General features: G+C 32.1%; 1 protein-coding gene and 1 long non-coding RNA gene across 3 annotated transcripts; both read left to right on the forward strand.

The window, feature by feature from the left end:
• The first annotated feature begins 556 nt into the window (after window positions 1–556).
• LOC114406441 (UMP-CMP kinase 3-like) lies at window positions 557–7271 on the forward strand. 2 transcript variants are annotated; one of them, XM_028369150.1, is made up of 10 exons: window positions 560–734; window positions 1971–2022; window positions 2338–2389; window positions 3412–3529; window positions 4555–4711; window positions 4828–4908; window positions 4992–5099; window positions 5184–5255; window positions 6386–6430; window positions 7096–7271. In XM_028369150.1, exons 2-9 carry the CDS (start codon window positions 1996–1998, stop codon window positions 6392–6394), a joined length of 624 nt encoding a protein of 207 aa, XP_028224951.1. In that variant the 5' UTR covers window positions 560–734; window positions 1971–1995; the 3' UTR covers window positions 6395–6430; window positions 7096–7271. The 2 variants fall into 2 exon arrangements, with proteins under 2 accessions (XP_028224950.1, XP_028224951.1); XM_028369149.1 differs by lacking the exons at window positions 6386–6430; window positions 7096–7271 and having other exon boundaries at window positions 557–734; window positions 5184–5499.
• A 2669-nt stretch (window positions 7272–9940) lies between these two features.
• On the forward strand, window positions 9941–12059 carry LOC114406443. The gene is made up of 3 exons (XR_003665421.1): window positions 9941–10292; window positions 10375–11034; window positions 11129–12059. It is a non-coding gene; the product is annotated as an uncharacterized LOC114406443 (long non-coding RNA).
• The last annotated feature ends 226 nt before the right edge of the window (window positions 12060–12285 follow it).

The following is a 12285-nucleotide window of genomic DNA, read 5'->3' on the forward strand; positions in this document are numbered from 1 at the left end:
TTTTAATTTTGGACTTTATAAATTGTTTTATGTATTTTTAGTTTATGTAAATTTGTGTATTTTTAATTTTGATTTATGTAAAATTTTATTTATTTTTAGTTCATGTAAATTTATATTTTTCCAATATTTATCTTGCTAATTACAAACTTACGGATATTAAAAATTAAAATTAAAATATTAAAGAGGTTAAAATTAAAAAAAACATAAATTTATAGTAAGAATTAAAAATGAAAAAAAAAAACTCACAAAAATCAAAATTTAAAAAGAATAAATTTAAAATAACTAAAAATCAATAAAAAATACTTATACTAAAATTAAAAAGCATAAACTTACAGGATTAAAACATATTTATGATAGAAAAAATGAAAAGAGTAAAATGGTTTTTAATACAAGAATCTTGGGACCTGCCTCCTTTGCAGGGAAATCATGATCCCCAAGTCCTTCGTGCCCGAAAAGAGCGTGCATTGTAGCCGTTACAATCACGCAAACACCACCCAACTTTCCCATTTTGCCCCTACCGACTATTAAAAACGACCTCCGTGTCATCCTCCTTCATCAACTTCACTTCTCTCTTTTTCCTTTCCCAACAAAAAAAAAACCACACACATTCCTTCTTCCAGCCCTATAAGTATCACAAAATTCCCCTACACATTCATTCTTCCATCGTTTTCTCTCTCTCTCCCTCTCTCTCTCTCTCCCTCTCTCTCTCATACTTATTCTCCCTCGCGCGAAAGGTATGACCTAACTCCGAATCTCCGTTGAATTTCCGTTTCGATTTTCTCCTTCGTATCACTTCGCGCTCGTTCTCTCTCTCGATCTGTTCGAATCTCGCCGAGATCTGACCGCGTCCATCTCAGATCCGCGCCTTTTCTTGCTTCTTTCATTTCTCGATTCACTCACGCATTGCTCGATTCCGTTGCGTTGAAATGAAAATTCAGCTGGATTTTAATTGATTCGGCGATTTTTTTTCGTTTCTTAGTTTTTTTATTCACTTTTTATTTATGATGTAATGGTTCTGCTAAGTTTTGGTGTCGGTTTTGGTTAACGGCAATGACTTGTATGAAATTGCGTAAAGGTTTAATGTTAAAAATTGAATGGGAGTGTTGCATGTCTGTGTTGTTGCTGCTTCTGAAAAATGAAAATTCAGCTAATTTTTTAAAATTGATTTGGCAGTTCGTGATCTTACTTTCAGTTTTGTGGTGATTTTTCCATTGCTTAGTTTTTTTTATTTGTTCCTTTTTTTTTCCAGTTTTGTGGTGATCATTCTTGTGCATGTTAGTGTCTGAGCTGTTGTTTTGGCTTCTTTTCTATAGATCTAAGTTTTGATTCCGGTTTTGGTTAACGGCAATTCCTTGCATGGAGGTGTAATAGAAAATTAAATGAGTATTGCTGTCTGTCTTGATCTGTTGCACAGTGAATGAGACTTGTGAATCAGCTGAAATTTTTGGTGAATTGATCAGCTATGTAAGGATGTGAGGATTTAGAATATTATATGTGAATTGAGTGAAAAGTTTAATGAAAATTTAAAGGAGAGTACTGCATGTCTGATTTAGACTATGCAATGCCTTGCATGAAATTGAGTGAAGGGTTTAATGGAAAATTGAAGAGAGTATTGCATGTCGGTTTTGATTTGTTGAATAGTGAATGAGACTAGTGAGTGAACTGAATTTTTTGGTGAATATATCAACGATTTAAGGAAGTGAAGATATAGAATATTATAGTGCATATTAAGATCAAATTGCTCTTTTTTTTTTTTAGCAGAAGTATAACCATAATTTAATGGAATTAGTGCAATGGCTTCTTTGCTATATGGAACTTAAGCTTATTAAATATGATGTTTTTTTCTGGAATGTGTTAATGAGTAATGAGAAAAAACGAATATACTTGTATAATAGGTGCATGATTCCTTGACGTAGATAATTTCTCTTTGACTCATCTTTGTATATATTTGTGAATTTTTGCCTTTACAGATAAACACATTTTTAGTTGCAACTAATGGGAACTGTTGAAGCTGCAAACAAGGTATTCATGGTTATTTCACATGTGGATTCACTTCTAGCTTTTTTGCATTTTCACTGGTCATTTTTTGAATCAGATTAAAGTGAATATTTTTCATGATTCTTTTACATTCATTCAGAATTTGAAGGTTTAAACATTGAAATTTTTTTTCCTTGATTGGGCAATGCTGGTGCTATGTCCAGCAAGATATAGTTTTTTTTCTTCTTTTCGTAAAACTAATACAAGCTTTAAACTTTGATTTATAACCTTTTCTTGTGTTGTGATGGTATGAATTTTTAATGTATATTTTGACATACTTTTTTTAATCATTCATTCTAGGATGCAAATGGAAGCCTCCTAGAGAAAAATCCTACAGTTGTTTTTGTGTTAGGTAAGCAGTTATTGATTAAATTTGAAGTTAAGGATCTCCAACTCTCCATAGGCTTCCTCCCTCTAAATGAGTTTTCAATCAAATTCTGGTGCATATGAGTTTGTTTCAAATTGTTGAAGATGACCCCTCACTCTCCGTAATTCCATGTTATATTCCGTGTTCTACTCAATAATAATAGTTTTGGTCTATTGAAAAGTTCATTTGTAGTTTACTGGTAAGATGCTAATGTAATGCCGAATATTTAAATTTTAGTAAAATTATAATTATAATTGGACTGAGACTTAATGGGTTTTTAAGTTCCTTGATTCTTTCTTCATTGCTTCAGTTTACAATTTGACGAGATGTTTTGGAAAACCTGAATCTGCAGTTAATTGTTTTTTAGGTTATTTGCAGAAAACTGTTTATCTTCTAGACAAAAAATTGGCTGATGAGTTTGGAAGTACATCACAAATTTTACTATTCAATACTATTATTTTTTTTTTGAGTTTGTTAACTTCTACTTAACAGGCTTTTTAAATCCCTTAATTCTTTCTTCATTGCTTCACTTTACAAATGACGAGCTATTTTGTGAAACCTGAATCTGCGGTTAATTTTTTCTAGTTTAGTTGCAGAAATTTTTTGCCTTCTAGACTAGAAATTTGACTTAGTTTGGAAGTACAATACAAATTTTTACTATTCAACTCAACACTATTATTTTTTATTATTGAACTTTCACTTTGGAAAAGAAAAATTTGAAAGAAACAACATACTACTTGCATGCCATAAAATTCCTTTTGACATGATAAATCACACTACACATTTTGATGGTTTGACAGTCACACTGATTCTTACTTTTTATAAATTTCTTGCAATCACTAATTTAATGGTTTAGTTTTTATTGTTTAGCATGCATCATTTTTTGTTGTGTTCTCTTTTCTTTTGAAGAGTGAATTTATTTATCCATTTATGTCTAATGTGTTCATTGGAATTTACAGTGGATTTTTCTGATTTCTAAGTTGGTTATTGATCTGATAATGATATAGGTGGCCCAGGCAGTGGAAAGGGTACCCAGTGTGCAAATATTGTCAAAAATTTTGGGTATACTCACCTCAGTGCTGGTGATCTTCTGCGAGCAGAAATCAAATCTGGTTCTGAAAATGGGTGTGTTATATTCTTTATGTCTTCATGTTAATATGTTAGTGAAGATTTATAAACCTGATCTGGACTGACCATTTACAGTCTCTCTCCTGTCTGTATCAAAAACATCAATTGACTAGTGGTTCAATAGGTAGTGCACTTTCATTTTGTTTTTTTTATAAAAAAAAATTATACTTGTACAGGAAAAACCTATTTTTTGTTATAGAAAAATCACTTATCTGAATAAATCTCACGAAAAAAGACCTAGCACACTAATAATGAGAAATTTCAGCGAAATTATATTTTTGCAACTCTTGTTGGTACTAGGATTCTAAACTTCGTATCTCATTGCCCAGAGGCCCTTCGCTATGCGAAGGTATGGGGGTACTAGGATTCTAAATTGAAAATAATTTCCAATGTACCAAAATGTTTTTTCCCACACTAGGTTTTATTTTTTCATAAATTTCATAGGACGAATCTCTTGTATTTCTAGTAAATAAAAGTTATGGAGGCTATGTGAATTATACCATGGTTCATAATGGCAATTTTGAACATATTAGAATTTTTTTGGTTAGTGGAGGTCGCCTTGTAACACATGATGGTAGACCCATCACTCCTTTTGGGTTTTTGAGGGGTCACAAATTCAATATAATTACATTGAAGATTTTTTCTGTGTCTGGAGGATTGGTGGATGTGTTTTGTTTGCATCATTTTTTCAATGCATCTGGCTAGAGATTTGAGAGTGATGCTATAGTAATAGCAAGCTGGAATATCTTTTATTCCTGTTGTGGGGTGTGTTTTCAGGAGGTTTCATTTCATTGGTATTGCCCTATTTTTTTGTTTTTCTGAGTAGGACTTTATATTCTCACGTATTGCTTACCAAATTCTGGTTGCATTCAGTTCTTATATGTATCTCCCTATACTGATTATTCATTTCCAACTTTGACTTCTGAGCAGTGAGCACTATTGTTAGTCTAACATCTTGTATTGTTAGGCTTAAATAGTCCATATCATTTAGTATTAACAAATTTATTTCTTTTGTTTGACAGCACAATGATTCAGAATATGATTAAAGAAGGAAAAATTGTTCCCTCTGAGGTAACAATTAAGCTCTTACAAAAAGCAATGCAGGAAAGTGGCAATGACAAATTTCTTATTGATGGTTTTCCCCGCAATGAGGAAAACCGTGCAGCATTTGAAAAAGTGGTAATTGTACTAACTTTGATTTTCAATTCCCCCAATAAAGCTTGTTCAATTCAAATTATTCAAATATAGATAATTGTACTAACTTTGATTTCCAAAATGCATTATGGCTTTTGCAGACAGGAATAGAACCAGCATTTGTCCTATTTTTTGAGTGCCCTGAGGAAGAGATGGAGAGGCGACTACTTAGTAGGAACCAGGTTGAGTTTTTTTTTTTTTTTTTTTTAATTATTTGTATTTCCTTGTGCTAGTCGTCACTTGAGACTTTTTCTCAATTATAAAGGGTAGAGAAGATGACAATATTGAGACAATAAGGAAGCGATTTAAGGTTTTCTTGGAGTCTAGTCTTCCCGTGATTAATTATTATGATGCAAAGGGAAAAGTTCGCAAGGTAATTGATAGTTGTGCTTCTTCCCTACTTTTTATTAGTTGGGTTCCTTTGGTACTAAGGGCATCACATAAATTTTTCTTTTAGATTGATGCTGCAAGGCCTATCGAAGAGGTATTTGAGACAGTCAAAGGAATTTTTGGTCCAAAGAATGAGAAGGTAAATCACTATGTTCGCCTTATGTCAAAACTTTATATGTACAAGTTCCATTTTGTATCGAAGACAAAAATTGGGAATCATTGTCTTCCTTGTTAATTAGTAAGGTATATGACTGGATTACAATATGTTGTATACTATAATTTAACTAGTGATGAGTTCCTGCATTGCATGGATATTTTAAGAAGTTTAACTTTGTATGCATTATGATGCTTTTTTCTTATGCACTGCAAGAGAACTTTGTTTATCCTTCTCTTTATCAAAATTTATTTGTTCTATATACCATATATTAGTGATGGGATTCATTTTTTTTTTTTTGAAAATATAAAGATATAGGTGACATGAATGAAAGAATAGATGGGGATGTTAAGGTTCATAGAGAACAAAATTTTATTTAAAGATTAAGATTCATTCATATAGAGATAACAGCATAACTCAACTCTCAAGTACACTCAAAAATGAATACAGTAAGCCCTGCTTGCTCAGCCCTTTCATGAAAGCTTTTAAACTTTTAATAGTGAATCAATTGCTGGCTCCTCAGCCTACGCTTTTGAGAACAAACAAAAGAAAAAAAAAATTATATGGTGCGTTCTTAAATGGCAAAGCTCGCCTTTGTATGTTAAGAAAATTGGATGAAGCCTTAACCCTCGAACATTCTTAACCCTGAAGTGCAATCTACTCTTCTGATCAAACTACTTCCTTTTGAATCAACTTTTGTAAAAAGTATAAACCTTAGGTTGTGCATATGTTAATATCAAGATTAGCAAACTTGCGATGCGACCAGTTAGATGCTTGTGGACATTGACTTCCTACCACACTACTTGCTGGTTTCCTAAGGAAAGTGTACGTTAAGAAAGAAGTTTTTGGAACTTTCTTCAGTTTCAACACCCAAGTTTAAACGGAAGTTCGAATAAAAATTTACATTCCATTTGATCCTTCTGTACCTGTAGTCTTTGCATCAATGCAATGACTGCTTTTTCGCGCTTGAGACACGTGAGGAACTCCCGAGAAGTATAAAGAGCAACTTAACTTTTCACTAGCAACATTATTTGGTCATCACATCAAATTCTATGATCATGCCATTTGAACTGCAAACTTTTCTTGGAATTGATTTTCATCTGTGGTATTTGCAGGCTGATTGAGCATGTTCACCTTCACTCCATGGTGGAAATTTAGAGGTAAAAGTTGTAACGAATGGTAAAAGATGGCATTTATTTTATGATGCGTTTTCCTGTACTATTTGGTCTTGAAACCTTTTTGATGCATTAGAAGTTTTCTCAAGAGGACGGGACAAATTTATTGTGTTGCAATTCTTCTATAGGTTTATCATTTTAAAGTTATATCCTTCCAAGTGGTAGGGCATCAATTCTTTTTGGATTTGCTTTTCGGATCTATGTCTAGGCACTCTATCTGGACAAGATAACATGAACAACCATCTTTTTTGTAATACTTTTAGATATTCTACTTGTATGGTTAGTGCTGAAAAGTAAAGAATATTCTTTCTTGAGTCATCCAAGTTGTAGACTGTAATTTTGGTTATATCATTGGATGGATCATGCTTATTTCATAAGCTACTTGGTCTCTTTTCTTTTCCTATTGAATTCAGATTTTTACGTAAAACAAAAAAAATCTAAATTGGTACTCAATCATGTTTTGTTAAGTTGGTGATTTCTCATTAACAATAAAGATCTTGTGCGTGAAAAGTAGCAATTTATTTATTTTATTTGTTTTGTACACGTTGGATTGAATAGAGTTTCTAAATAGGTGTTTGTGCTCATTTATAGTTATATGTGGATGCAATGCATGATGTTGAATTATTGTTCATCTTGTTTTTGTTTTTCAGGTCATATCAGTGTTGGCTGCTTTTTCTATTGTGTCACATTTTGTTATTAAGTATAGAAAATTGTAGTTTATACCTAAGGGTTTTACCTCTGTATTCTAATGTGTTATATCTTGTTGACTCATTCATTGATAATTGCAATAAAGATTTGTGTGGGATTATTTCTACCAATTTATATATTTACTTATCCCATTTATTATTCAGCTGTACTTTCAAAAGACGGCATAAATAGTCTGCACCTGCAGAGAATCTCTAGCCAGAGAAATGTGGTTTCATAATTCTGATTTTTTATAATGTGAAAAACTAGGCCTGAACCTGTGCTTTGCAGAGTTTTTTAAGAAAGATTCACAGAGGAAAAGAGTAAAAAGAGGTGAAAAACAACAAAAAAATTCCAAATTTATTTTCTAAAATGTATCTATTGCATTCTGGAAATTGAATTCAGCAAAGTTTTAACATTTAAAAAATTCCCAGATGTAATTTTTAGAATGCATTAGATACACTGAAATTTATATTCCAACAAAATGTGTTGAAATGCTTAAGGCTCACCAGAGAAGGAAATGAACAATAAAATATCATTTGGGGATCATTTGTGCACAAAAGAGAATGAAATTAAGGGGTGATGTTAAGTGCACCTAATATTATTGCCGGTGTATCCAATCCAACATTTTAAGTGAATGGGCGAAAATGTCCTTCACTCAAGTTGATCTGTATGAGTCATACGGATCAACATCCATATGACTCATACGGATTAACTTAATCTGTATGTTTAAATTATAATTACGGATTAAGTTCATTCGTACAAATTATACGGATTAACCACGAACTCGCGTACCTTGACATAGGATAATTTTGGAATCAACAAAAAATATTGGATGCACTAACAATAGAGTTGGTGCATTTAGCATCACCCGAAATTAAGATATATGAGAGTTGGAAGTGATGAGGGTGATCTTGAGAGAACTTCCAAAAATAAAAACTGGAAAAGAGGGGTGCAAATAATAAGACTTGACCTTATATGGGCTACTGTAGGCAACAAAGTTGGGTGTTACTTTGGGCACCTGGGACACCCAACACCCTTAGTGAAATGGCTAAATTGTCCTTGAGCCATTTAATATATAAAGGAACAGTGACTCGTTCGTACGAGTCACTTTCTTTCTCCTCCGCGCCGCTTCACTTCTTCCTCTTCCTCTGCTTCGTCTTCTTCTCTTCCTCTCGTTGTTCCTCTGCTTCTTCTTTCTGCTTCATATTTCTTTGCTTCTTCTCACGCACATTGTTGCTTCCTCTGTCACGTGCCGCTTCTACTTTGTCTTCTTCGTTGCTGCTTGGTGTTGGTTGTTGTTGTTGGCTTCATCTTCTTCCAGGTAAGTTATCTTTTTCGTATGAATGTGTTGTTTGATTCATTGCTTTGTATTCATCTACTTCTCATGCATTTTTGGTTGATTCATTGCTTTGTATTGAATGAATGTATTGGTTTGTTGTTGTTTGAAGTGCATCAATGGCGGAAACAATTTTTTTTTCAAAAAAAAACCCATACGGATCAGCGGTTCATATGAATTTACGGATTGACAATTCGCATGAACCATATTGATCACTGATTCGTATGGGTTCTTTAATTTTTTTTTAAATTGAAAATAAAAATTTGTATTTTTTATATTGTTTTGTAATGTGGTCATGTTTTGTAATATTTTGTGAAATTTGATAATGTATTAATTTTTTATTATGTATATGCTTATTTGGTCAGTGTTCCTTTTTATATTATGTTTTTTTATTATGCTGTGTAGGGATTATTTTTGCGATTTATTTATTAAGTATATTAATATTAGATTAGAGTAGATTAGATTAGATTAGATTTCTAAAACTAAGATTAGATTAGATTAGATTTTCAAAAGAAAAATTAGATTAGTTTGGCCAAAATATTAAATTAAAATATTATATTTATTTAACTTTTAAAAAAATTCAAACAAATATTTAAATTTGCTAGTTATGAAAAATATTTAAAATAATTTAAATTTGTTAGTTATAAAAATAATTCAAACAAAAATTTTAAATTATTTAAATTTGTTATTGAAACAAATATTTTAAATGTATAACAAATTTCTAAGTTATAAAAAATGGTTGAAATGAAATTTTAAAATATATAAAATTTGTTAGTTATAAAAAATATTGACATGAAAATTTAAAAGATTTTAAAATTGTTAGTTAGTTTTTAAAAATTGATTGAAACGAAAATTTATACGAAAATTTTGATGAAACCAAAATTTAAATTTTAAAATATGATTGAAATAAAATTTTAGAATATATTAAATTTGTTAGTGATAAAAAATTGAAACCAAAATTTAAAATATATTAAGGTGGTTAGTTTTGATACATGATTGAAAGTAAATTTTAAAATATATTAAATTTTGTAGTTAAAAATATTGAAACCAAAATTTAAAAATATTTAAAATAATTTAACTTAATTTTTTTAGTTTTATAAAATATTTGAATAAACATTGAAAATAATTTAATTTTGTTAGTTTTACAAAAATTTGAAACAAATATTTAAAATTGTTAGTTAGTTTAAAACAATTGTTGAAACAAATATTTAAAATAATTTAAAATTGTTAGTTAGTTTAAAACAATTATTGAAACAAATATTTAAAATAATTTAAAATTGTTAGTTAGTTTAAATTTGTTGAAACTAAAATTTAAAATATATTAAAATTGTTTGCTTTCAAAAATGATTTAAAACGAAAATGTAAAAGATTTTAAAATTGTTAGTTTTAAAAACGATTGAAACAAAATTTCAAAATATTTTAACATTGTTAGTTTAAAAAAATGATTGAAACAAAAATTGAAAATAGTTTAACATTGAAAAAAAAATCACAATAATTTTAATAATATTGTGCAGATAATGATTAGAACTAGAGGTGTTGGTCTTGTTTTAGGCCGAACAATTGAAAAAGTTATGGGGAGGAGAGACACGAGTAACGATGATGCCCCCAACAGCGAAGGCCTACTGCATTTGCCCGTAGGCAGCGACAACAGAAGCGTGTTATTGAGGATCTTCCTATGACTGCAGAGGAATTAAACGAAGAGTAGCCAGAAGCACCTGTTGAAGAAGCTGTTACTGATGTTGAGGGTTTTCCAGGCAGACCCATGACACATAAGTTCTTAGAGATTTTGAAAATCACATTGCTTTGAGAGTCTGGAATGAAGAGGTGTGTAATTTTTAAAAAACATAAAGCACGTTGTTTACAACTTAATAATTTTTTTTTACATGATCGATATTATTGTTTACAGGAACGTCCTGAGTTGAAGTTATCTTCCCATGGAAGGAAGATGACTAGGTTCGAGAGACTTGCTCCAGAGATTGAAGGCCTTGTGGCTGCTAGTGGACTAAATTCTTGGATCGAATGTTCCCTAGATATGGGCGATCAGAGACTAATGTTTGCTTTTGTGGAACGCAAGCATAAGGAAACTAGTAGTTTCCATTTGCCTGTTAGAGAGGTGACTATCACCTTGGGTGATGTCGCGTCGTTGTTACATCTGCCTATCGTAGGGGCGTTCCACAGCTTCGAGCAACTTCATGTCGACGATGCGGTCGATATGTTGGTGGAATTACTTGAGGTCAGCGCTGCAAAGGCGAGAGCTGAGACAATTCAGTGTCATGGCTCTTATGTTCGACTATCGTGATTGCGAGACGTATATCAGATGAAGATTGAGGCATGTCACTAGATTGTAGCAGCGCGAGCGTATTCGTTGCATCTGCTTGGATGCACACTCTTTGCTAACAAGAGTGCCACACACGTGCACGTGGTATTCTTGGATGCACTGCGTGACTTGATGCATAGTGGGATTTACGCTTGGGGCGCTGTTGCACTCGTGCACATGTATGATAATTTAAATGAGGCATCAAAGAGTACGGCGAGGCAGCTTGCAGGATATATCACTCTGTTACAGGTTAGTTAAGATGTTACGAAAAATTCTTTTCATTGGTGTTGATTATTATATGTTGTCACCTATTTTAATAAATATGTTTGCAAAATATATTTAGTGTTGGATCTACGAGCATTTTTTGTCCTTTGGTTCCACCCTAGCTACCGAGGATTATAATGAGAGGAGACCGCATGCATGTCGATGGACCTCTAGCAAGGCACTGCCCGTGTCGACGTATCGCATGCGTCTGGACAGAATGACCCCTGACGTAGTGTGCTGGATTCTGTATGGTGACCATCGTTCATTTAGAGAATTTGAGGTCATCACATTTTTTGACCATCTCAGACGGGGTCCCTTGATGGTCATTCACCGACTGGAGAGGGTTGTATGACAATTTGGATACATCCAGACTATTCTGCCACATCCTGCTGCACCTTCGGTTTCTTATGAAGAAATGGATGATAGATGGATGCAGTTTAGTGACTACATTGCACTTGTAGGACAAATCTATGTAGTGTCTGACCAATGTTCGTCAGATTACATGGATTGATTCTACATGATTTTGCACCCATTCATGAGTTCAGCATGGCCAAAGGATCCTCCTAGAGTTCTGCCAGTTCAGCAATATGACATATTTGTTGAACCAGATGTGCATCAACAACCAGTGGCGGCAACGACACCTGATGAGGCAGACGCTGATGCGCATCATCTTGGACATGCAGTGTTAATTAATATATATATATATATATATATATATATATATATTGGTATTTTGTGTTTCTTATTTTCTTTTCTTTTCTATTTTATTACTAACAATTGCTATGTTTGTTTTTTTCCACTTGCTAGGATGGTCACAGATCGAGGCGTAGGCGGCGTACAAATGGTCATTGAAGTTGTTTTTTTATTTTCCTTATACATGTCTTTTGTTATTTTTTGAATAATTTATTTATTTCGTACATTTATATAAGGACAGTAACATTTGGTAGGTTTATAATTTTGGTGCCTTAATTACGGACACATTTTTTATTATTTGATACAAATTTTTGTCATCTGTTTATCGTTAATTAGTCGTTAATCTTGATTTGAGGATTAAATTAATTCATCCATAAATAATTACGAATGTATGTTTTTTGTTGCATTGAAGCATCATAAATCGTTCTCAAAGTTGACAACATACTATGAATTGCATTCATATGTTTTAAAAAATGAATACTACACGTACATACTGACATAGAAATGACTACTCAGTTGTTTTAGTTCTGATAGTAGCAATGC

The sequence above is a fragment of the Glycine soja genome, chromosome 3 (genome assembly GCF_004193775.1).
Source record: "Glycine soja cultivar W05 chromosome 3, ASM419377v2, whole genome shotgun sequence".
Taxonomy (NCBI): domain Eukaryota; kingdom Viridiplantae; phylum Streptophyta; class Magnoliopsida; order Fabales; family Fabaceae; genus Glycine; species Glycine soja.

Coding starts and splice junctions, on each gene's coding strand:
- LOC114406441 (XM_028369149.1), top strand. CDS start 1,996: ATGGGAACTGTTGAAGCTGCAAACAAG. Junction 2,390..3,411: donor TACAGTTGTTTTTGTGTTAG/GTAAGCAGTTAT, acceptor ATAATGATATAG/GTGGCCCAGGCAGTGGAAAG. Junction 4,712..4,827: donor GTGCAGCATTTGAAAAAGTG/GTAATTGTACTA, acceptor TGGCTTTTGCAG/ACAGGAATAGAACCAGCATT.